This window comes from Typha latifolia, chromosome 1 (genome assembly GCF_019914945.1).
Source record: "Typha latifolia isolate L0001 chromosome 1, TyphaL0001v2, whole genome shotgun sequence".
Taxonomy (NCBI): Eukaryota; Viridiplantae; Streptophyta; class Magnoliopsida; order Poales; family Typhaceae; genus Typha; species Typha latifolia.
In genome coordinates, this window is record NC_133086.1 from 4,055,766 (window position 1) to 4,081,688 (window position 25,923).

At 35.8% G+C, this 25,923-nt stretch overlaps 3 protein-coding genes across 3 annotated transcripts; 2 read left to right on the top strand and 1 right to left on the bottom strand.

Moving 5' to 3' along the window:
* Nucleotides 1-136: 136 nt before the first annotated feature.
* On the bottom strand, nt 137-7,857 carry LOC140780489 (ABC transporter A family member 7-like). The gene is made up of 18 exons (XM_073126081.1): nt 7,596-7,857; nt 6,981-7,341; nt 6,800-6,882; nt 6,549-6,693; nt 6,285-6,404; nt 6,075-6,199; nt 5,572-5,730; nt 5,140-5,302; nt 4,935-5,060; nt 4,758-4,841; nt 4,255-4,622; nt 3,141-3,341; nt 2,526-2,635; nt 1,792-1,876; nt 1,299-1,427; nt 1,109-1,214; nt 769-857; nt 137-597 (listed from the first exon to the last, which is right to left on the bottom strand). The coding sequence occupies exons 1-18, from the start codon at nt 7,671-7,673 to the stop codon at nt 298-300; spliced, it is 2,832 nt and encodes a 943-aa protein (XP_072982182.1). The 5' UTR covers nt 7,674-7,857; the 3' UTR covers nt 137-297.
* A 4,837-nt stretch (nt 7,858-12,694) lies between these two features.
* On the top strand, nt 12,695-22,252 carry LOC140791875 (ABC transporter A family member 2-like). Its single transcript, XM_073142575.1, has 16 exons — nt 12,695-13,127; nt 14,124-14,355; nt 17,244-17,413; nt 17,505-17,690; nt 17,893-17,988; nt 18,074-18,274; nt 18,364-18,523; nt 18,628-18,854; nt 18,954-19,071; nt 19,167-19,243; nt 19,345-19,434; nt 19,658-19,801; nt 20,728-21,039; nt 21,115-21,195; nt 21,283-21,459; nt 21,771-22,252. Exons 1-16 carry the CDS (start codon nt 12,759-12,761, stop codon nt 22,023-22,025), a joined length of 2,895 nt encoding a protein of 964 aa, XP_072998676.1. The 5' UTR covers nt 12,695-12,758; the 3' UTR covers nt 22,026-22,252.
* A 391-nt stretch (nt 22,253-22,643) lies between these two features.
* LOC140791891 (uncharacterized) lies at nt 22,644-25,239 on the top strand. The gene is made up of 2 exons (XM_073142611.1): nt 22,644-23,044; nt 23,689-25,239. The coding sequence occupies exons 1-2, from the start codon at nt 22,736-22,738 to the stop codon at nt 25,003-25,005; spliced, it is 1,626 nt and encodes a 541-aa protein (XP_072998712.1). The 5' UTR covers nt 22,644-22,735; the 3' UTR covers nt 25,006-25,239.
* The last annotated feature ends 684 nt before the right edge of the window (nt 25,240-25,923 follow it).

A 25,923-nucleotide genomic window follows, 5' to 3' on the forward strand; every position in this document is an offset into this window, starting at 1 on the left:
CTCAACATGACTTGAATTTTCGTACTGTACCCTGTGACGTCTCTTTAACATGTCCTTTTAGAATCAAGAACAAAAAAAGTAAACTGTTGACCGTTTTTCCCTGGACATTGTAGACTGGATCGCTGGAAACGAGATATGCACAATTCCACAATTACAAAATTTGCATAAGATTGTAATAAATCGTTTTATAACAGCAGAGAGGAAGGATTAATTTTAGAAACAGTAACACAACCCATGTTCGTATGAAGATTAATTGAACTATCATCTACAAGAATATCAAACAAGACGTCATGGCGATCACGAGAGAACATTAAACGACTGTGCTCCTTTGGCCACCTTAATGAAGACATCTTCCAAGGTGGTATCAGCCAAACCCCAAGCATATATGGTGAACTTGCTCTTTGCAACCTCAACTGCGTGGAAAACATCAGCTATCCTAACATCTTTCTTTGGCAACTCAAACTTTTGGGTTCCTGATATGTGATATATCTTGTTTGCTCTTGGGGAGAGTCGATGAACTAAGCGTTCAACTTCCTGTTCTTCGTCTGAAGATGTTGTCATGGTGAATACATAAGACCCACCGTATCGAGCCTTCAACTGCTCAATTGCAGACCATAAAAACATTAACATATCTCATCATGCATCAGTTCAACACTTAATTCTACACTAACTTCATTGGATTACAATGAAAAGATTGCAGTTTTTGAGAATAATCACAGTATTGAAGCTAAGGAACACCAAGAGTCTCTTTTGAGAGTGTTAGTTTACCTCTTTGGGGTTTCCTAAGCACTGGAAATCTCCATCCACAAAGACACCAAGACGGTCACATAGAACCTCTGCCTCCTCCATTGAATGTGCTGAAACAATCAAAATAGCTTTGTCAATCAAGTGATATCATGCAAAAGTTTTTTTGGTTATATAATCTCACAGTTCACTGAGGCTCAAAGTATGAATTCAGCAGAAAATTATGCATGGGTTAGGTACAAAAGGTTGGAAAAGAAATGCATGCAATACAGCAAGTCATGCCTTGCTCATTTAAGTACTGCAAGTCATTATGCAGTAGTAACAAATTGCATAGAGATTATTTTGCTGAGAGAGGAATATGTACTTGTAAGGATAATCGCACGATTTCTTTTAGCACGTTTGACAACATTCCACAAGTTGTTTCTTGATGCTGGGTCTAGTCCAGTACTTGGCTCATCCATGTAGACAACCTACAGATGCAGAATGCAGTTAAATTTCTTGAACTAATAAAACTCAACTAAGTGGCTTAAAAGGAATAACAGCTTGATATATACTTTAGGGTCACCAATCAGTGAAATCGCCACGCTAAGCCTTCTTTTCATGCCACCGCTGTATTTCCTGACTTGTTTATCACCAACACCACCATAAAACAGATTTACACTCTTCAAAGATTCTTCAACCGCCTGGAAGTACAACGGATTAAATTGCATCCAGATAAAGATGGCAGATGCTTGGTACTGCTACTAGTCCGTTATATTTGAGGAAAAGATCCCTATACACTATGAAGCACATATTATAACCATCCAAACATCAGATCATATGTGGATCCTTTAAACTCTATGAATCAATTGAAGTAAAACAAACAGAAAGAAAATGGTGTGTTTCTAGCCTTGATCGAGTTCTTAAGATTTTCTACTTAACTGAGGATGGCCTATTTTGTTAATTGGTCGAAGTTCATTACTTTTGATCAAGAATTTTGAAAACATAAAATTAATCAAAAATTCAAATCAGATGCAAAGAAGATGTGTAATTGACAGATAACAATACCTGCAACAATGCAGCACCTTTAAGATCCTTCAGGCGGCCATAAAACAATAGATGTTCTCTTCCCGTTAATGTTTCCCAAAGTAGGCTGCATTTTTTTTGACAAATGATTAACATGAGATCACAGATTATACAGTCAAAGTTTATATTTGCAGGCACCTTTTATGAGTATTATTTCAGAGATATGTACCATTTGCATTCCTGTCTGGTTGCATCATTAAGGCCTCCTTATCGATGAATAAAGGATCCATTATATCAAAATAGCAATCAAACATATCTTTCTCCACTTTCTCTAGTATGATGATAAATGTGGGTCAAACACATCCTTTTAGGGGTTTTATTATCTAAACCCCTACCTAGATAAGAGATGAGATCGATAGCTACCTATGATTTTAAGGTAAAAGGACAACTTCCCCTTAAACACTCTCTCTCAGCATTCATTATACAAGGTCATTTAAAGAGAAAAGTAACCTTTCCTCAACTGTATCCAGGGTAGCCCTTGTACCAATTTATCATGCCCTTTCAACCACAAACAAGCTTCTGTTTCTCAAGATAGAAGTGCACGAGAAGGATTGCACACACACAAAAGTAATGTCCCCTTTCCTCCACTACTCATGGATTCCTTATCAATCTAGAAACTGGCTAAATTTTTTTTAGCAACAAATGAGAATAACAGTTTTGGTTATTCCTTTTTTAATGAAAAAGAAAAAAAGAAGATAAAGAGTTCAGGGTCTTACTCATGCTGAGGGCATACACCCATGCTTGCATATATTTCATTCATACTCGTTGTTATGTCCAGTCCTTGAACATATGCAGTGCCAGATGTTGGTGTAATAAGCCCAATCATCTGTCAAAAAGATGGAAAACTTATTTCCAGCACTTTCATATGCATATAGAACAGCAATTTTCAGCAGGAAAAGATTCAATATACAGGCTTCAACTAAAAGAATAAAGATTTAAAAAAGTAGTGGCATTTACAGAGTAAAATAACAGCATCTCCAGAGAAATCCTCCTAAAATGACAAAGTACGTTATGCAAGAGTGTTGGACTTAGGATTGCAAGGGATAAAGCACGTGTAATTTTTACATTTAATTTAGCTAGAACTGTGATGGCTCTGTCCTTAGATACTGTCTCTTTTTGCTCTGTTAATATCAAAATTCAGATAAATGTCCAAACAAAATGTATCCCAACGTTGAGGGAGTATCTTAATAATGATGAAGGAAAGACAAAATGATACATAGATATATTCAAAGTAACCTATAGCACATTAAACTTATTAAGTATTAATATATTCAAGCTTATCCAGTATAATGTACAAGGATGCTCGATGGAAGCAATATCAAGACACTAACCATATTTATAAAAGAGGTTTTGCCAGCACCATTGGGACCAAGCATTCCAAAACATTGCCCTTGAGGCAAAGCAAGAGATAATCCTCGAACAGCAAGCTTGTTTGGGTTTCCATCCTTTCCTGGGTAAACCTTTTTGAGGTTATCGCAGATGATGGCATGATTGTTATCAGGTTCTAACAGTAGCTGCTCAACTACCTCTCGCTGTAATAAATTATGAAGTAAAACAAGAAACAGTTTAGTTATGTACTCTGAAATAGTACAGTAATGAAAGTGCATACAAATTGTGAATATTATGAAGAAGCAAGAAGGTTTGCAAGGTAACTATTACCAACTTTAGTGATATAATAGTCTAACTGACATGAATAAGTTAATTTTTATGAGATTTACTAGAACTTACCTGGCACCTAGAATGTATGTCAGGAAGTTCTGGAACACCTTCCACAAGAAAGTTTTTATGATGGTTATTATTTCTTAGTTTCTTCAAGGTACTTTTGATGGCCCACCACCAGATGAAAGTAGAGAAGGCAATTGAGTAGTAGTATAGATTCAGAGATCCCGTACACTTAGTAGCTTGCTAAGTATAGGATGTTATGAAGAAAAGGTCCATCAGGACAGAACAATCAGTAATCCATCTAGTCTTTGATATAAGCTGCTGATCTTTTTTTTCTTGAAAAAAGAACACTATCTTAGTATTTGTTCCATTATTTTTTTGTGCTTCCCTTTCAATCCCTTCATGCATACAGTTCAGAATCCAAAAATTGAACAACAAGCATTTTGCGATTATGAATGCTTTATTTTAAGATCATCTAACAATCTTACTGAACGAAACTAATCTGAAAGAAAAAGCAAACACACACAGAAAAATCATAGGGAAGTCTTATGTTTCAAGGAGAGCTCATGTAATAACTTCATTTCTGTAAACGAAAAACCGATACTTGAGAAAGTTTAAATGTCTATACTGCACCCAGTCCAGTGTTGTCAGAATACATATCAAGAGTGGCTGCGGAAATTTGAACTTAATGTTTAAGCATAGTTGCTGATTATGAACTATAAGCAGATTGGCACCCTGCAAACCATTGAAATCAAGCACAATTAGTGGAGACATAAAACTTACTTCTTGTGAGACATCAGGTTTCTCCACATCAACAAAAACTTTGGATCCCTGGCGCTTCAGACTAGGTTTCCGGAAGGATACTGAACGCTTCTTCTGGAAATATCTTAAAAAGAATAGAGGGTCTTTCCTGACTCCACCTCCTAATAAAGAGACCTGATCCAAATAGTAAGCAACTGGAAGCAATACTAGCCACTCAACAACCATGATTATTAATACATCTTTCATTCCATTGATATGGTCATTTAGGTCTCCCCATCGCATACCAGAAGTCCCCATATAATTTCCTATGAAAGCATATTGTGCAAACTCATATAGTCCTCGATACAGAGAAAATCCAGGAACAATCTCCATGACTATAATCCAACCTCCTGAAAAAACAGAAGCTCCCTTTTTCATTCAAATGATTTGAAGAAAGACATCAAATTGGTATTTAATAAATTAAATTGAAGATAAATATGGAAATCAAAGAACGTAGCCAATACAGAATTTCAATGCCATCTTACTTGGAAAAGTATTATCTTCAACAAAAAAGCGCAAAAGAAATGACCCCAAGAGTCCGGAACCAAATACATATATGTACCCAAGTACTGCACAAGTAAGATGTAGCATCATCACAATGTCATTCATGTGAAGAAAGCTTAAGTTTTTTATTGGCGATTGACAAACTAATGGAATCTCACCTGTAGCAGTCTTTACCGAAGTAAAGAAAGTCGCTACAAGAAAGGCTAGCACAATCTGCAAGTTAATGTAAATGAAATAGAACACGAACTGTATACTGTAGTCATTTATTTTGAAGAATTTTAGACCTGCACATATTGAAATTCAGTTAAAGTGAGGTTTACATTAAGATGAATTTAACTCAACAAAGATCACAATCGGCCTTACCTATAATAGAGCCAAAAATCACAAAACAGATCATATAGGCTGCTGACAGAGAAAAGAAGTAAGCATAAGATATCATCCAGTACGGCCCCTCCTTTAGTCCATGCATTTTCATCATAATTTTTAGTTTTTGCTGCTTCTCGTAGACTAAATATGTCAGTATAACCTATGTAAGAAGAAGGTTGTTAAGATTAGCCGACGAGGAATAACGAGTTGTTAATCAGGATTTCTATCAAAAGACTTTACAGCATTTTTCCTACACAGACCATAAAAATACTATATTAATGACGAGTTCATACGTTATGACTATTACATGCAAATGTATGCTGACTCGACACACAGGCGTGTTCAACTTTTCTATACTATATCGCCTATCAATAAGAGGTGCACTTTTGATAATGCATTAAGAGATCACCTGTTACTTATCATACTCACCGGAAAAAGCAGCTCAATGATCCATGTGAAGAATAATGCACCAAGAAGTGAAGAAAAATCCAGCTTAAGCTGTGTTCCAGGTTTAGGCATCTCTTTTACATACCCAAATTGCATTTCTGTGCCAGCGCCTCTAAGAAATTTGACATATGCATTGGAGATCTGTAAAATTTTTGAACAAAAATAAGATCCTCAGTTTCTTTAATCTATTGCATGAAGATGCGGAAGTATGAACAAAATTGGGGATGATCGAGCCAACAATTAGCAGTCTGTTAGAGCCTAAAAAAATTTCTTTTTGTGGTCGTAAAGGAAGTACGAACACCATCTTGCTCAATCTTAAAAGGAATATATTTAACCAACCATGGTACGGAAAATTTAATTCATCTAATGAAAGTTTTGATGCTAATGTTTAAATCCCCTTACGAGATCATAACAGTGGTTAACGAGAATTGGGCATAGATGAGATATTTCTATTGCTAAAGTACTGGGAAATCAAGCACACATACCACATTCAAAGAGCGAGGAAGTCGTGCCAATCCGATGGGAACATATCCAGTGTCATTTTTATAGGTTGAGTTGTACCAAATATTTACATTGAAACCATTCTCACTTGTATCCAAGAAGTCATAAGCTGCAGAGGTGAATGAAACTTTAGCATAGCAAGACATGTAGATAAACAGTAAAGGATAACAAGAGGTAAGTTTAGACAAACTAACCTGTCATGAATTCATTTATCTTCCTTTCAGTATTAGATTGTCTGTAACCCTTAAATAAGTCATCATTTACCACTGACGAACTATCACGCCATAAAGATGAACCTTGAACACATTCTATATCTGTTCCATTTCCAAAACAACAACTACTCTGAATATGAACTCTCAGTAACAAACTCATTCATGAAGAACCAGATCAGAACAACTCTAAAACGAAAACTGCTCAAAGAGTAGAGAGATCCTATCTGAAGTCAACAAGTATTTTACCTAGCTTAAGTGATATGGTACCAGTATCAATGGAAGCTGAACGCGTGAAGTTCTGGGGACACTGAGGCTGGATCAAGTATAGAGGTTCGTCAGAGATAAAAGCAGGCTCTATGAACTGTGAACCACTGGTGGGCGTGTCAGTACCCTGGAAGAATTTAACAACTAACCATTTTAATCACTGTCTTAGTGAATGAAAAGAAAATAAGGAAATAAGTAAAAGAAAGAGAAAATGAAGCAATTTGCAAACTCACAGGAACAATTTTAGACAGGACTTCAAGATAATCTGAGAAATTTAATGAGGAAAACGTGGTTGCAAAGAAGCTGCCCGCAAGGCCTATCAAAAGAAGAAGCATTGACTAAGGTGCTTTAAAAGCAGAATGATTAAGAATATCATTATAAAAGAAACATCTTTGTTAGAAGGCCTTAACATACTTTCGGCAAGAGATCGATTTCGACCAGTGATGAGCACCGTCGCAGGGCAAGATTGTGAATCTTTGCACGCCGCATCTGGCAGTCCCGTCGTAGCACGGTACTCAGGACGAGGAACTTGCATCAAAGCTGGCCATTTGGGAGGGCTAGGAATTGGGCAGGTGCCTACCTGATCCAATGTTGAGTATTCGATCCCACACACCGTCTCGCACTTTCCATCTCCATTGGTATCGACGCAGGCGCAACCACACCTGTTCTTGGGCTTGTCGAGCTCACTGTTGATCAAATTTTGGATGATGACAAGCAAAACACAGAGAAGGACAGGGAAGGCAATTATCCCAATATTTGTCTTCAAATTCCTCTTCTGTAAATTTGGCAGCGAAGCTAATTAGATGATCAACAATATACCAATAGAAAGAAATCAAACACCAAAGTCTGAAAATCTCAAATTCGAGAGTTGGGCATTGAAAAATATCGAGTTTTGGTATGCAAAGTAATCGAACACCTAACTCTTAAAAATCTCAAAATTGAAGACTTGGGTATTGGACAAGATGGAGTTTTTGGTATGAATGCTTTGCAAAAGCAACTGTACAGGTTCTAGAGAGAGAAAAGAAGGACCTGGAATGTAAGATTCTTCCTTAGGAGAGCATTGGCCTGGGTGGAGAAACTGGCCGGCCCTCGAGAAGAAGGATCCATCGGAGGGTGGGTCAGAACTCAGAAGCTCTTGCAACCTCCTATAGAGAGAGAGAGAGGAAATATTCTCTCTCTCTCTTCTCTCTCTTGTCTCTCCTTTGCTTCCCGGGAGAGGAAGCTTCGGTTATTTAGTTTGGTTCTCTTCTCTCTCTAGGGACTCGAGAGAGTTTTTATCTCAGGCAAAGACAATAATGACCAACAACATGGCACCTTATTATAACCTTATTATATTTTTATTTTATTTTTTATGAAAATACCTTATAAAGAATGTGTGAATTGTGGCCTTTGCTTGCCAATTAAGGAGGGGATTCGTTACGACCCTAGTTGCATGAAATCTTTATGCATTTTGGGCCTCCTTTGAGTTTTTGACCAAAAGTAGCCCTCAGCTAAACTTTATTTACCAAAATAATTGCATCTCAAATTTAATACTAAAATAAATCTATCAGCATTTTATTTTTAGATAGAAACCAAAAAATTTCTTTCATAACTTATTCAATTTTTTAACTTTTAGAAAATATCAAATAATTAGATAATATTTTTAAATTAAAATTTAGATAAGCTATCTTTGTTGTTTTTTTTCAATTTTTTTATATCTTTTTTATATCTTCGCAATTAATCGAACACAGAGTTACGATACTCTAAATTTTTTCTTAAATATTTTTATCTATATCTTTATCGTTTGTGGCCCAATAAAATTTTAATCAAAAGTATCATATTTAATTTTCTTTCATCTTCGTAACAACATATCATATGTCTAAAATTACAGAACGTATAGGCGTGTTACTTAGAAAATAAAATCTTAGATCTCATCTAGAGCTAAATTAGATTATTTTTAGTATTAAGTTTGGTGTCTAATCTATTTTCATAAATAAATAAAGTATATAATATGGCTATTTTTAGTTATAAAAAGAATCGCCATCTTTCCCAAAAATCATAATGATTTAGGAACCTCTGCTACGTAAGATACCCATGATATTGGCACGCCATAATTGGTTTGCGAATTATCCAATCTTTAATTAAAATTGTAGATTATATAATTGCTCACCAAGAAGCTACGATCATGAACCTGGCCAAGTTGGTCAGAAGTTAGAATGGGCCCCACGTAAATTGCTCCGGAGGGTCGATATGCAAGAGTGGGCCCCAACTCTGGATATGAGATATTATTTATAACACGTTTTTAAAGGGTCAACGGTACTTGCCAAGTTGTCGTTATCATCGTTATCCAGTTTTTTTGAACTCAACAATGCATTTAACTGGGGCAACTAAAAGTCAACTCCCACTATGTGATGGAATAAAAAGTTTAGCATATCACCGCTTCTCCTTCTACCTAAGCATATTCATGTGAATCAATATGGACTATTTTAAATCGGTTCTTAATTTTTTTTTTAAATATTAATTTATAGTAAAATGTATAAAATTATGTGTTTTTAAAAATTATTGTCCTAATTAGCGATCTTAAATTTCTAAGATTTTATAAAAAAAACTTTTATATACATTATTTTTGAGTTTGAGGATTTATATAAAAATTTGTTTGCAAATATATCCAAAAGTCCACCTGATTGTGAGATTTTAAACGTGAGATTTGAAAGGGAGAAATTTCATAAGCTATCTATTGAGATTTCTTTTGTAGCATAACTTAGAAAAAATAAATTTTGAAACTGATTCTCAAGTTCTGATTCAGTTTCTACACCAGCAATCAAATAACTGTCCAACATATAAATCGTGAGACAAATAGTACTGCAAATAAATCAAATTCGGGTTGTCTTTTGAGCCTCTCATTTTTTTTAATAATAAAGTTTAAAAGAAAAAAGAGAGTTCACATCAGTCAAACATATACCGCGTCCACTCAACGGTGATTGGCTCATATTATTCCAACCGGCTGTCAAATCCAGTGGATTGCCAGACCGCCACGTCTCAATTATTACACGGAAAGCTGCAGGTGATATATTCCAAAGTCAAACAGACAAGATGAAACACATCGTAACCCAAACTACGTGCCTTGTCAAAATGACAATAATGCCCTCCCATTATGTTTATAATAATAAGCGATCACCATCCTCGCCGCGTACGTAGTTTGGAGATTATTCAACGAATGAATTAGTTTGACCAATCTGTGGCTTGGATTAGTTACCAGTTATTAGTCTTTTAAACCTTTACTTCATCTACAAGAATCCAAAGTCTTGCATGTAGCCACAAGGGATTGGAAATAGATGATGTATATTAACACATTAATAAATGAATCTGGTAATATTATAACTCTAACTTCATCTCCAAGCTTCAGACTTGTTCCACTAACTCATTAGTAAATGAAGAAATCACAAATATTTTTGGAAGTATTATTATATTAATTCCCATACTCTTCTTCAGATGCAGTTCAATGGTAGTTATATCTCTCAAATGCTTCTTATTTGTTGGTATACTCTCTAAATTTCGTAGCGAAACCGACAACTATATAAATTTTCGTAAGGTGACATAATATGCGAAATTTCTTAGAAGGCGACTTTGATCGTCGATTTCGTCTTATCTTATCCCAGAAATATAAATTGATTAATCTTCAAAATTTCTCTCTGAATTTCTTGAGTGTTACCTGTATTCCTTGGATGCCAAGCATACTTCTACTACTTTTGTAGTGAGTGAATTATGAAGCTAAATTAATTCAAAGTCGTTTTCCTGGTAGTTCTAGTGGAATTAACATTGAGAATTAATGTGGACTAGTGTGGTATAATTCAGTGGACTTGGTACCACAGTTTGAGAAATATAAATATAGAAGCATATAGTTTCCATGAAGTTTCCTTCCACATGACTTTCATATCTACTAAATACATATATATTTCAAAATTATAATTCTTTGGGCATCTTTGTGCACATCATAAATATTAATGACATGTATACCATTATGTTAGCTATGGATAATAATAATTCTTGTCAACTCTGTAAGACAACTCAATGGTCCAAAAAAAAAAAATAATTCAATTTGACCAATAAAACTCAAATTTCCAAAATTGCCCTTAGAATTTTTATCATTTTAATGACTTTTTTTACATAATTGCCACTAAAAACTTTCAAAATATCACAATTGTCATTACATTATTTAAAATATTAAAATTACCACTATTTTATAATTAATTTTTAAATTTAAGTAGTGTTTTAATTATGATTTTAAATTTAACTATCATAATGATATTTTTAATATAGCACAATAATTTTTGTGATAATTATAATATTTTGAAAGTTTTTAGAGGCAATTATGTAAAAATGCCTATTAATATTAGCATGACCAAATTGCCCTCATCAACAAGCTCAATAACCACACAAAAGGTGAAAAATGTAATTAAACATTTTTTTATGCACAAAATAGAAAAAGAAAAAGAAAACATCTTCTACGAAATTACCAACCCTTGGATTCTGATTAATTTATACAGAGGATTTGATGGTATATACTAACGATATTTTGTTAGATTAAATGTCCATCTTCCATTGGTTAGGCTGTTAATAATTAAAGTTTACCAATAATTAATTAACTAGAGGAGCGAATGGTTTTCTTGAAACAAGGAAATTCTTGGGATTTGCATTCTAAATAAAATAACAGCAAAAGTTATTCAGATCTAAAAAAATAAGATAAGAAAATTATTTAAGTCGAGGACTTCTCTCATAAAATATAGAGCAATTAATTATTTTTTCTTTTTTTTTTGGGTTTATAGTACTCCTTAAATTAATTATTTTTATTAGACAGTGATTACTAATTAAGAATACAGACCATTAAATAAAACCGACAGTAACATACATGCAAATGTAAAAAATGTGAACAATATTTTTGATTGAATGCTCTTTTAATTAGTTATGATAATAATAATAATAATAATAATAATAAAGTTATGATAATTTTCTTCTTTAATCCTCGCTTTGTTATCCACGATCCCACAGTATCCACCACATCTCTTCTCACGTACATTTCAGTATTATTGCAAAAGAGACCCTCTATTTTACATTTTAATATTTCGAGTACGCATCAACAATATTCTCAAATATACTCGAGAATTTTTCTAAAAGAACAATTTAATAATATTTTTTAATCTGGACAGAGAGAGAAAATACGGTCCATTTTTGCCCCTATATATATACCGGTTGTAAATTATTATAGTGGTATAATAATTATATTTAATATAATATAAAAAATAAATTTAAGAAATATTCTAGTAAATGATTAAAATATTTTAGTGGATAGATGAGGAGAGGAAAGAACATTTTAGATTTTGCTGGTAAATATAAAATATTAGACCGGAAGAGGAGATTAGAGAGAAGTATGTATTAATTTACTAGTATAGAGATAAGTTTTTGTTTAACTACTATACTAATATATTATAGCAATATTTATTTTTAGAATATTTATAAAGCCTTTTGCTACGATAGATATTCTAGCATTTGATAAAAATAAAAATATAATATATAGAAAGATAATAATCATTAATTAATTTTATTTATCAAAATAGATTGCACGTCAAATTTAATAACAAAAAAAAAATCTATTTGACCATAGCTGTTAATAAAATAATAAACTTATCAACAATTCGTACGTGGCAATATAAAAATTAAGATAGACTTAATTGAATCTGTTAGTATTTCATATTAAAAATGAAGCTGGTTATCCAAATAAGTGCGGTGATTTAGAGAAATAAACCACTGAAAAATTCAGCTAATTATTTCATTAACTTAGAGCGATAGATGTTAAATTAGTTGATATTTCTATCTAAAAATAAAAGTACTGATTTTATTAGCGTGTTACTGATAACGATAGCAAATCATTTTTAGTAGTAAGTTGGCCTAGGATTATCTTAGTAAATAAAGTTTGAAAGAGGGCTAATTTGGTCAAAAACTCGTTATAAACTTGTCAAGCAGTATATGTTATCGATCGGTAGTATTTGAAAGGACATTTTACTGTGACATGTTACATGTAACAGCACTACACCTTGGTGTTAATTCGCCCTATAAATATACCGATTCCTTTTTATCGTCTTCTTCTTCTTCTTCCCATAACGGCATAACGTTGCGTCTCTCCCAAGAGAGAGAGAGAGAGAGAGAGAGAGAGAGATGGAACTCCAATACGGGGCTCGCCTAATGGCGCAGCAGTACACCGCCCTCCTCCGCAAGAACGCGATCCTCACATGGCGCCAGAAGCGCTCCGCCTTCCTGCAGCTCTTCTCCTCCCTCTTCTTCATCTTCCTCATCTTCTGCATCGACCGCGCCGTGCGGTCCCGCTTCTCCGCCACCACCGCGTACCACAACGTCTACGATCCCGAGGCCGTGGTGTCGCCGCCGATCCCGCCCTGCGAGGATAAGTACTTCGTCAAGACCCCTTGCTTTGACTTCGTGTGGAGCGGCAACTCGAGTGCGCGGATTGCGACCATTGTTAAGGCTATCATGGCGAATAATCCAGGGAGATCTATTCCGCCGGAAAAGGTTAGGCTAGGGTTAGGGATTGTTCCTTCCTTGTTTTAGTTTCGTTTTTTACGGTTTGGAGAGTGGATCTGGTCAACTGTACGTTAGATTAGAAACATTGGGGATTTTGAGAGGATAGGGTTTAATTTGTACGTATTCTCATTTTCTATGCAACCTTAATAGCTTATGTAGTTATAATTAAGACCAGAGAGAACGGAAATGACATGACCATGATCTCCAGTTTAAGTTGTCTTTAAATTTTTAATTTTGTATAATTACCTTCAGTTTAATCTTATTGAGCAAAATCTCCCTTTTACAAAAAGTAGTTAAACAGAAAAACACAAAAAAAAAAAAAAACAAAAACAAAGAGATCGATTCTCAAAATAGATCATAAAAGGACGTCGTTTCGCTTCCTCTTCCTCAATTTGTTTTTCAATTGGAATATTGTGGTTGTTTGGGTACTTCTGTCGGCCTACATTTTTTGTAAATTGACAGCTTTTTTGATATATTTAAAAACGCACCTCCTAGTAATTAATAAAGGAATATTATGAGTATATTATGTTTTTCTAACTAAAATTCCCTTTGAGTCATTTAGAAAATGGACGAGTGTGGCATTATTAATTGTACGAGTTACGAGTATAAGATACTCTAGTTCCTTATAAACTAGCTATTGCGGCTCTTTCAAAGATTTATCTAAACAATAGGAGTCGACTTGCATATATGTTAAACAGAGGAAGTTTTCTACAATAAGGCTAAATTTAGGCGGTGATATGCAAAATACCATGTCTCTTGGTCATAGTTTGCTAATCAAGCTGACATTACGAAAAGCCATAATCTTGGTCTCCCATTTTTGGTTTTTCATTCCTATTTACTTTTCTGTCTCAGATAAAATTGAGAATCTTGATGTTCACAATAGCTTCTAAGAAGTGCATAATTTTGATGTCATGGTTCGTCTTAGTTAGAATTGAGGGGAAGTTTGATTACTTCCTAACATGTCTATGCTTATGACTCTCACAGGTGAAATCTTTTAGAACTCCTGATGAAGTGGACGTATGGCTCTTAAGTGATCCTATGCGTTGTCCTGGTGCTTTGCATTTTACCGAAAGAAATTCCACTGTTATAAGCTATGGCATACAGACAAACTCCACTCCGGTAGCTAGAAGAGGGACATTTGAAGACCCAACATTTAAGTTTCAGATTCCACTTCAAATTGCTGCTGAGCGGGAAATTGCAAGGTCACTGATTGGAGGTACTGGTTTTTATCCATGTACCGCTGCTTGCGTATGATATGCCACATTGGACTGTTTCCAATATACATTCAACACTTAGAAGATGCACATTTTATATTCCTTCTCACAAAATAAAAAAATGGCCTTATAAGTCAATAATATATAAGAACTGTTTCATCATATAGGAGGAAAGGCAAATCAAACACCTTGTAATGGGGCTTATCAGAGTATATTTGTTCTTGAGAGGAACTATGTTACTTAAGGCTGACGGTACTGGACTGCATGCTGAAATCTAAGAGATTATACATGGAGGGGCCTTTAGCATTGCAAGTTATAGAGTCAAGTATAATAACTCCCTTTGTGCTTAATTACTATGCCTAGGAGGAAATGTAAATTAGACACTTTGGAATGGGGCTTATCAGAGTAAAGTTTGTTCTTGAGAAGAACAATGCTACTTAAGGTTGACTTACAAGAGCACATGTTGAAATCTAAGATTATATTTAGGAGCGTCTTTAACCTTGAAAGTCCTAGAGCTAATCCACTGGGATGAGGCAAATACTAGAATGTGCCTGTCTATGTACCGAGGCAGCTCAAACCTCATTCATAGAAATACCCTTATTGAAAGGACTTTATGTGAAAGATCCTAGTGATGATGTAACACTTATTTAAAACTGTAAATGATGAGGAAGGTATTGCATATTCTGTTAGTTATACTTTATATCAGATTTTCAGGCTTTCTGCTGAGACTGGAATGCTGAATTTACCAACATCAAATGAATCTGAATAAAAATTGTGTTTTAACAATTTGTACTTCAGGCATTACCCTTGTGTGAAAATCTCACTCACAAAATGTTGGAAATTGGAAGAAGTTAAGCTTGTATCTCCGATATTACACTTATTTGGTCTATGCCTTTCCATACCTGTTGCATCTTCTAGCTGGTTTAACGAGAAAGTTAGCCTACACTTTGTTATGGCATTACGCATGTCATTCATTAAGATGCTGTGACATTCTTTCAGGTATCCTATCACAATGATGGTTGAGAAAGCATTCATTTTTTATAATTTCTTTTGAGCATCTTAATATGTTTTTCTGTTTTTAGAACTTTCTTCTAATTCCAATTTTAGATCCGGAATTTAGCATGCAAATATATATGATCGATTTCAAGTCAAGCTAGTGGCGCATGCTATGCTGACTCGGCATGCTGCAGTGTGCCACTATCATATTGGCATGACTCTTAATAGGTTTTTAAGGAGTTTTTATACATATTTTTAGTTTTAATATATGTAGTAGAGCCTGCATTATAATATTTTATCCCAAGATAATGTTTATAAAAGGCCTATTTTAATTAAAAATATAGAAAAAGTCAAGTAACAAACTAAAAATATGATTTAATACATAATGTCAAATAATTTCATAGTTTTTTAAAATTTAGGGCAAAATTTGAGGAAAATCTTGTTTTTCCTTTGATTCCTATGTTTGAAGAGTATTTACATATCTATCTAGAATAACTCTTGTAAATGATAGATCTAGCCTCATTTTGCTACTTCTAAGATTATTAATCTCAGATTTGGTTTTAAACCAAAGAAAATAAAAAGAGAAGATAAGAAAAATATCTTTGTTGAGATTTGAAGTTCCTATCCTTGATTCGACCTTCTCTTATACATCTCTCTTTGTCCTCTTATTCTTTTTGGTCCACTAAATAAGCATACAAACGTGTTGCTTGATACCCTACCTGTACTGAGTGATACAAGCAACGATACACGTTGGCACCAAGGATTCCAGTTTCGGCCGATCCCGATCCACCCGGTTTCGGCCTATACAGGAGCAGACAGCTGCTACTACAGGCGGCTGTAGCAGGCAACTGTCTACTGCTAGCCTAGCTGGCAACTGCTACTGTCAGCAGCATCTAGAGAGATAGAGAGGGAGAGAGAGAGAAAGAGGAAGAGAAAGAGAGAGAGAAAGAGGAGGAGAGAGTGAGGGAGAGAAAGGGAGAGAGGGAAAAAGGAAGAGAGAGTGAGGGAGAGGGAAAGATTAAAAAAAAAAGAGGGTATGAGAGAGAGAGAGAGGGAAAAAGGAAGAGAGAGTGAGGGAGAGGAAAAGATAAAAAAAAAGGGTGAGAAAAAGAGAGAGAAAAAGATAGAAAAAAAAGTGTGTGGGAGAGAATGGATACTCAGTTAGAGGGATAGGAAAGAAGAGAGGGAGGAAAAGAAATTTTTACTTTTTAGACTTTATATGTGAGTAATTATTATTTCTTATTTTCTTATAATTTTTTTAAATTTTTTAGAAATTTCTCAACATTTTTAATAATATTTAAAATTTTATTTAGTTAAAATAATCCGATCCGATACAGGCGGCCGATACAGCAGATACTAATCCCGATCCCGATACCGATTTTTGGAACCTTCCTCGACATAGGAGAGTCCATTGTCAACCCTTGTGCCATGTGTTGGCAGGCGATGCTGATTGGCATTGTAATCTTGATTGATTTTATACATACACAGAAACATGTGATGAGTAATTTAGGATGACAAATCAACATGTTTGGCTTCTAGCTGGTGAAGTTGTTGGACAAGTTTAAGGTTTTTATTTCTTTGATCACAAAGTAATACCAGTTAAGACGACACCAAATAATATATATAGAGATCTTGTTGCGAGTTTTCTACCTGTAAATCCCTGTCTATGAGATTATTACCAGAAATTTAGAAGTAACGTAAATGCTTAAGGTCTCCTTGTCTTGGATGCATCATGCTGACAAAATTGTGAACTACTTAGCTGATTCATTATTAATGCCTCATAAAACAACTAAGTATGAACAATTCATTCTAATTTTTAATGATCATAATGATGCTTTTTCTTTGGTAATAAATTATTAAATATGCGACTTACTTTAACTTTTCTGAGTGGCAGATCCATCTTTTAGTTGGGTTGTAGGGTTAAAGGAATTTGCTCACCCTGCAACAGAAACTTTCTCTGCCGTTGGAACAGCAGGACCGACTTTTTTTCTTGCAATTGCCATGTTTGGTTTTGTTTTCCAGATCAGTTCCTTAGTAGCAGAGAAAGAACTTAAACTTCGTCAGGTTTGAACTTTCATCTGCTCTGCACTCTATTGCACATTATCAAAAATGTTTCATATCTGCTGATTGTTGGAAGTTTGATGAACATTTGCAGGCCATGTCTATAATGGGCCTTTATGAATCTGCTTATTGGCTGTCTTGGCTTACATGGGAAGCCTTTCTCACACTTCTTGCTGCACTATTCACTGTTCTATTTGGGATGATGTTTCAGTTCAACTTTTTCTTGCATAACAGTTTTGCTGTTCTGTTCCTTGTCTTCTTCCTTTTCCAACTTAATATGGTAATCTTTCTCATTCATTTATCTATCTTCTGTTATTTTTGTCTAACGTACATGAAATTCTATTTCAATTAAGATTTACATCTAATTTTATGTGTTCTTCTAATATAGTTAGATCTCATATATATTTCCTATTGATATGAGGTTTACTTTACTCATTTCATTGGATGAAAGGTCCATTTCTGACATAGGTAATCTTCTGCAGCTTAGTTTTGCTTTCATGATATCAACTTTTGTGAGCAAATCTGCATCAGCAACTACTGTTGGATTTTCGATATTCATAATTGGCTTCTTGACCCAGGTAAATTTATTTTGTGAGAAAAATCATAGATATCGTGCTTTCTCCAAATAGTAAGAGGTAATATCAACTTTTTTGGTTGTTGCAGCTTGTCACAACATTTGGCTTCCCGTATGATAGCAGCTTTGAAAAGTATTATCGAGTTATTTGGTCCTTCTTTCCTCCCAACCTTCTTGCCAAAGCTCTTGATTTGCTTGGCAATGCCACAGCCACTTCTGATGACAAAGGAATTAGCTGGAGTAGGCGTGGAGAATGTACTACGTTTGAACCAGATTGTGTTATAACTATTGTATGTCCAAAGTTCAGCTCATGGAGAAGTTTTGCTATTGAAAATGTTGATGATTCTCATATCTGATACTGAGGATGTGTACTTAACAGGAAGTTATCTACAAATGGCTCATCTCAACATTCTTTTTATGGATTGTCCTGGCGATTTACTTGGACAACATAATTCCAAATTCTAGTGGTGTGAGAAAATCAATGATTTACTTTTTGAATCCTTCATACTGGACAGGGAGAGGTGGAAGCAAGGTTGAAGGTTGTGATTTAAAGAGCATCACCTAGCTACAATCCTTATAAGTTAAAATTCTCTACACTCGTGATTTTCTACGCATTTTTTAATATTTATGTGTTATCTTTCAGAGGGAAGCATCTGTAGCTGCACTGGTTCAATTCCGCCAATAGATGATTCTGCTCCAAGTGATGAGGATGTTCTTGCAGAGGAAGGCACTGTGAAACAACAAGCAAATAACGGTGAGGTAGATCCTGGTGTTGCTGTTCATATACGTGGTCTAACAAAAACATACCCTGGCACCACAAATATTGGTTGCTGCAAATGCCGAAGGTCTCCGCCCTATCATGCTGTCAAGGTATTACATTTCATCCTATTTTCCTGTCAGGTTGTATCAGGATCTATAGAACTGCAGATGTCCCCTTGGACATATCTTTATTAGCGTGATAATTTGTAGGGCATATGGTTAAACCTGGCAAAAGATCAACTATTTTGTCTTCTCGGACCCAATGGAGCTGGAAAAACAACCGTCATTAATTGTTTGACTGGTATTACACCGGTCACGGGAGGAGATGGTAAAAGCTTTCTATCTTAAAAGTATAATATCAACATCAATTTGATCAGGATATAGAGAAGGAACATTACAATAATCCATTGCACCATCTTACAGCTTTGATTTATGGATATTCTGTTCGAAGCTCCGTGGGCATGTCAAACATTCGAAGGATGATAGGAGTTTGCCCGCAGGTATTTGTGTTTTGTTCCACCATTCATATCATCATTAATTAAAGAATTGTTTATTTGCCGTACAAAAGTAACGATCTCATAATTCTTTTTGCTCTTCGCAGTTTGATATTCTGTGGGATGCATTATCAGCTAAAGAGCACCTGCAGCTGTTTGCTAGTATTAAAGGTTTACCCCCTTCTACAATCGAATCGGTAGGTGCTTTACATCCTGTGAGCATTTGACCTTATTTTGCATTTGCTATTTTCCAAAGTTATATTTAGTATTGCCATCTTGCCAAGATCTTTCATTTCATTACTTGATTGTTGCGATTCATAGAATCATAGGTGCTCACTTTCATCCCAATTGTCTTCACCTTAGTTTAATTTTTCTTGTAGTCATTGCAATGAGTAATTACCTAGATTGTTATACATGCAGGTAGCTGAAAAATCATTAGCTGAGGTGAAACTTACTAATGCAGCTCAAGTAAGAGCAGGGAGCTACAGTGGAGGAATGAAACGTAGGCTCAGTGTTGCCATAGCCCTTATTGGTGATCCAAAGATGGTCTTTCTGGATGAGCCAGTATGGAAATACTTGAACTTCTCTTTCCTTGCATCTATATAATCCACATGAAACTTTTCATTTGATTTAGTGAGTAGCTGTCATATTTTCCTAGGACAAGTTACTATGTAGATATGTATCAATATTTGCCTGATTGATATTTATCTCATAATACCTTAACTTGAGAAGTCCAATTGTTCAAATCCCATATCCTCGCAAGCAGAACCTAACATATATGACATGCTCTTTTTCTCGCTCCAACCTTCAGGATTTGTAGGAAAATGTCAAATATATAACACATGCTCAACCATAGGAAAGTAGTGCAAGGAAATAGAATAAAGAGTCGGCGATCATAATTAATACTGCTTTCTATATTTAAGGAATCCTAGCCTGTAAGCCCAAGACTATTTTGGATTTTCCTAGCATGCGGCAAGCAATAATGTTTATAATCAGATTAGCACGACTTTGTCTTTGTTTCCTCCATGGTGTCAAACTGCACTAGGCTCCTGCCTGCGCTCGATATAGAATGGGCAAGATGTAACAGCTACCCTCGTTGCTAAAGATTTTCCTGAATCCAAACTGCAATTACTTTCACTGTAACTGCAGCCCTCTAGACACAGAAGTATTGAACATGATATGTGAATTTGAATAATCCAGTTTTTCTTCATGCACATATAAAGGGAAATTAGAGGCTTAAGCTTATCTTTTTTAGATTCTGATAGAAATATAATATTTGTTAAATTTTAGTTTGCAACTTCAATTGATATTAGACATCAATAGACATAGCGGCTAAAGACTGTTTAATTGGTAGAGATGGACTTCTTTTCATACTCCATGGAGCTTGAAATGGAAAGTATCTGATTCAAACTGCATGGAGTATGACTCATGCTGTTGAGTTACATTCTCAGTGTCAGATGCAACTTTTGATTAAGTCATATTCTACTCAGACTACAGGAATGGATCCAATAACTCGGAGGCATGTGTGGGACATCATTGAAGCTGCAAAGAAGGGAAGAGCTATTGTATTGACAACCCATTCTATGGAGGAAGCTGACATTTTAAGCGACCGAATAGCTATTATGGCCAAGGGGAAATTGCGGTGCATAGGAACCTCAATACGCCTAAAATCAAGGTTCGGAACTGGCTATATTGCTAATGTAAGTTTCTCTGGAAATGCTCCAGCGCAAAGTCCAAACATCCTTAACGATGCAGCCACAAGTGAACCTCATCTTGAGCCTGTGATACACTTTTTTCGAGATGTACGTCTAGTGTTGATAATCTTAAATCAATAAGACTTTTTTTTATGAAAGTGCCTAACAGCATTTACTCCACAGCGTCTTGACATTGGCCCTAAAGAGGAGAACAAGACATTTTTAACTTTTGTCATCCCACATGAGAAGGAGCCTCTTTTAACAGTAATACCTTATGCTTTTAGTTTGGACTTGTACAAACTTTTGAAAGGAAGTATAAGCATGATTTTTTTTTTCTGTCTTTGAAAACAGAATTTTTTTGAGGAACTCCAAGATAGGGAAAGAGAATTTGGGATCTCAGACATACAACTTGGTCTCGCCACACTTGAAGAGGTATTCTTAAACATTGCAAAACAAGCAGAGCTGGAAAGCTCTGCTGCCGAGGGAAATCTAGTGACGTTAGACTTATCATCAGGATCTTCAATTAAGGTTAGACTGACTCATTTATGTGAATCATTTAATTATAATTTGCTGATCTAGAACGCTTTCAACTGTATATCTTTGAACTGCGCCTGTCCTGGGCCACGGTATTGCTCATGGTGGAGTCTTCACTTACTTTTACTAAATTGAGATATGTTGATGATTTCATGACTTTCGTGTTTTGTCAATCTATATAGTTAGATTACTCATTAAATTTTTTAAGAGAAGTTGTTATTCTTTTTCAAAATTTTGTCCAAATTGTAATACCAATGAGTCTTTATTGTTCCATGGATTAAAACCCGTCTTTGGTGTTTATACAGATTCCAAAGGGAGCCCAGTTTGTCGGAATTCCTGGGACAGAGTCATCAGAGAATCCCAGAGGTCTTATGGTTGAAGTTTACTGGAATCAGGACGAGACTGGAGCACTCTGCATCTCTGGCCACTCACCTGAAACTTCCATACCACCTAATGTTGAACTAAGTAGGAATCCGTCCTTATCCCGCAGAGCCTCCCGCGGCAGGTCTGCACCTATTGGATTTGTGATCAACCCCGACCAAGTTTCTAATGTAATATGAATGTTCTTATTTGATGTATGTATGCATTATACTTCTCGTGTAATTTTATCACCTATCTGAAGCTGGTAATTTGTCTCTATAATTTTCATTTTCTTCTTCTCCTTTTTTTTTTATAATTGTTTCACTCTTTGTAGATTTCCTTGTCAATATTGTGGGAAAGATTCTGAGCTCAAGTCACCTTTACACAAACTTGTTCAGTAATTATTTATACTTCTTTCTTGTGCCAATATTTGCTACTGCTTTCCTTTTCCTTTTTTTTTTAATACAGAACTGGTAAGTAAAAAATCTCTGCAGTAAAAACACGTGTACATATATGCATATATGTCTGTGAATAATGGGAGTCGTTTATGTCTCTCCGGCATCATCGATCCATTACCAGCATTAGGTTAGGAGGTAAAACAGAGAAGTATAAATTGTGTAATAGGGAAATAATACGCATAACGCTCTAATGAAAAATTAATTTAATATCAACCACAATGTTAATAGAGAATCAAACTCATAACTTCTGTCTCAGTAGATAACCTACGGATAGATATCCCGCAAGTAAGAAGTTATCGGGGTCTTCTTGTACGGATAAACCCTGCTTATCCGAACAGAGCCAACAAGCAGTAAACCTCACCAAAGCCGCCTATTATATATCGTCGATCTATCGGGCATCCTGCATCCACGAAGTCTCGGAAGTTTCCAGTCCCCTCTCCCTGGCGCAAGAAATGGCTATCTCTCTCTCCTCCATTCCTTCCTTCCTCGATCTCGCTCATCCCCTTCTCCCTCGACCGCCTCGTTACACCGCTTCCCTCCTCTCCGCCCTCCCCCGTGTCTCCGACCCTGGAGGCGGCGCCGGCGCGACCCTTCCTCTCCGCATCAAGCCGCCCTTTCGTCGGATGACATCTTCCCACGCTCCGGTTCGAGCCCTAGCGCGAGAGGAGGAGAGCGACCCGGTGAGGATAGTGGCCGTCGTCGGCGAAGGGAGCATTAGCCCGATGAAGGATGCTACATGGGAGGAGGTCATGCGTCACACGGTGAGCGGGAAACGAAGCAAGATTTGGTTTTTGTTGCTAAAGTTGTGGACTTGATTAGATTTGTTTCATGTCATCTGGTGTTATGTCTATGGATATTAAAGGACCTAAAGGATTCACTTATGGCTATTGATTTGATCGAGTAGGAAATGGAGGAATAGTATGCTATAATGTCCATAGAATTGATAACTGAGGGGTTATTCATTTACTTCCAAGTGTGTTATTCTTTATCCACAGATAAAGTTTGGTTGGATCATTTTGTTTGCAGTCAGTGCTACTCCTTAGAGAGATTATAACAACTATTTTCCTAAGTGTACATATCTAACGTAATAGTATGACAATTTTGATGATCACCAAGAATGTAGTGCTGTATTGACGCTCACATCACTTTTGGATCTGTCATGATGTGGCTGCTTTAATACTTGCACAGATGCTTATGGTTTCCCAAAGATCTGATTATATTATCAATGTAATTAAAGGGTGAAGACTTTTCAGCTTCTTGTTTTACATGTAAAGTATTTGGTGAGACATAACATACATATTAATTAAAAGGTGATCCTATGGAATTTAGCTTCTACTGCTGCTTTTGCATCATGGATTTATCTGATTCCTCATCTTTTCACTTGCATCTTGCCTTCTTGCTGTAGGCCAGTAGGCTAAAGTGGGTGGATGAAGGATTTGAAATGCTTGTCTATACGGATAGATCTATTGGCATAGATCATGAAAATATCAGACGGGAACTAGACCGTTCTAATATGTTGGTGAATGTTGCAATAACAGATCAGGCGGCGATTGATTGGCTCAGGAAAAATAGTGAACTTATTCCAAATGTCATCTGCTTTGAATCATCGCCAGCTTTATTAAACAAACTTGGAGGATCATTCATTCAATTTGGAGGAGAAAAGAACATGTTTAGCAGACTAGCTAATGTCTCAAAACTAAGCAGCAGTGATAAATCCATGGAGGTGGTTAAGACTGTCTCAGATGCTTGGGAGAGGCACAACTCAGATGATATTAGATTCTGTTTGCTAGTGATCATCAATTCCTACATAAGACCTGTTCCAATACTCAAAAATTTGAGGGCCAAGGGGTTGTCCACTCTCAATTGTATGATAAAAAACTGTGGCTCTCAGATATTAAATTGTTTATTTGATCCCAACTGTAGGAAAGCACTTCAATGCTTGAATGCCTGCTCTCCAGCAGATCAAGTTTGCAACTATCGTTGTATTGCCTCTTATGAGAGTCCATATCTGGAGGCTTTCTCTCTCTGTGTTTTGCAGAAGAACAATTGTCTTGACTTGGATGCAGATATCCCAAGTAAGCCATCTGTACCTCCTCTGTCTATGTTCAGGGGAGAAAAGTTGAGTTATGAAACTGCAGAAGATTTGTTTATTGGTTGGCTAGGTGATTTAGAATGGAGTTGGCGTGTAGTAGCAGGGCAAAATCCTGCATATGACCAATTCCCATGTCAGTACCAATTGTTCTACAGGGGAAAAGCTAAGGGGTCATTTTGGTATGAGCCAGTTTTCCAAGTGAGAACCCTTGAAGGGAAATTAATTTGGAGGCGGAGAAGGTATAGGGTGAGGAGGGCAAGCATTCCTGGTACATTTAATTTCAGTGTGTTAGACAATGGTGTAGTATCAAAAGAATTTTGGACAATTGTAGATGTTTCAGATGATCTTAGCTGGGGTTTGTTTCACTATAATGGGGCAGCTCAGGCTGCCGGGATATCATATACAGGGGCTGTGCTTGTTAGCCCAGATGGGATGCATCCTCCTGGTACTGAAAGCCAGAGACTAGCCTCTGCTTTGGAGAAATGTAGTATTAAGAACTGGGAGCTTTATACTGTTGATAATTGCTCATGTTTCAATCCACCATTGGGAATTCCTAAGGGTTCACATCTGCATTGTAAGATTGAAACCAAGAGCCAGACATGGTCTCCAGCAGAGAAGATAAACACATAGTTTAATTGTGTTTTGAGGAGAAAGATAAAGTTAGATGAGTTTCAACCTACTGGCACTTGCGATGGTATATAATGAAGTTTGGGAGATTCAATTCATGTTGTTAAAAGGGCTGACCTCTTTGTTTGATGCCTGTGTAGATTCCCCATTCTAGTAGCATACTAGAATGATATAGTACTGAACTGTAACCAATAGTCAAGTTGATCCCTATAATAGCTTCATAATATTTCTATGGCATATGCTGGAGCAGTTTCAATCTTAGTTCCTGTCAGGTACTTACTCATCCTGTTTCTGAATTTATGGCATTTGTGGAAATTTTCGGAGAATATAAATAGTGAATATTATAACCTCTTCAATTCTTATGACACTGGATGTGATAACTTGGTTCAACGGTTGTAGTTAAATGCACATTCATTTATGTCTAAAAGTGGTTATTATCTTCAAGGAGATAGTAGTGCTAGATCCAATTGTACACCCATAAGCACTAGGTGTCAGGATAATTAAGGTAGATCACAAGTTTCTCATGTTAGCCTCAATTTTGGCTCAGTTTGAACTTGCTCGGTTCATAAAATGGGCCAGGCATGGATTAAAAATTGAGCTCTTTTATTGAACTAGCTGAACACGAAGGTGGCTGATCTTGTTCAGCTTGGCCCATTTGCAGTCCTAATGATGGGCTGCTCTTGTATTTTGGTTTCAGGTTGGGCTTTCTTATCCTTTTCCGTATAAGGGATTTAAATCTTTCTTTTGTGCTCTAATTTATTATCCAGATGAATATGTTCTCCTCATTTAAATATGTTCTGCTCTTGGAACTTTTATTAGTTAAATATACTGGGAGAGGAGCATAAGTTTATGAACCTAGTAGCACGTCTTGCTTTACAACACTTTGACGACAACTATGTTTTACATCTACCACTTTTGATT

Coding starts and splice junctions, on each gene's coding strand:
- LOC140780489 (XM_073126081.1), bottom strand. CDS start 7,673: ATGGATCCTTCTTCTCGAGGGCCGGCCAGTTTCTCCACCCAGGCCAAT. Junction 7,342..7,595: donor GGAAGAATCTTACATTCCAG/GTCCTTCTTTTC, acceptor CCAAATTTACAG/AAGAGGAATTTGAAGACAAA. Junction 858..1,108: donor TCGTGCGATTATCCTTACAA/GTACATATTCCT, acceptor TGATTGTTTCAG/CACATTCAATGGAGGAGGCA.
- LOC140791875 (XM_073142575.1), top strand. CDS start 12,759: ATGGAACTCCAATACGGGGCTCGCCTAATGGCGCAGCAGTACACCGCC. Junction 13,128..14,123: donor GATCTATTCCGCCGGAAAAG/GTTAGGCTAGGG, acceptor TGACTCTCACAG/GTGAAATCTTTTAGAACTCC. Junction 21,460..21,770: donor CATCAGGATCTTCAATTAAG/GTTAGACTGACT, acceptor GTGTTTATACAG/ATTCCAAAGGGAGCCCAGTT.
- LOC140791891 (XM_073142611.1), top strand. CDS start 22,736: ATGGCTATCTCTCTCTCCTCCATTCCTTCCTTCCTCGATCTCGCTCAT. Junction 23,045..23,688: donor AGGAGGTCATGCGTCACACG/GTGAGCGGGAAA, acceptor TTCTTGCTGTAG/GCCAGTAGGCTAAAGTGGGT.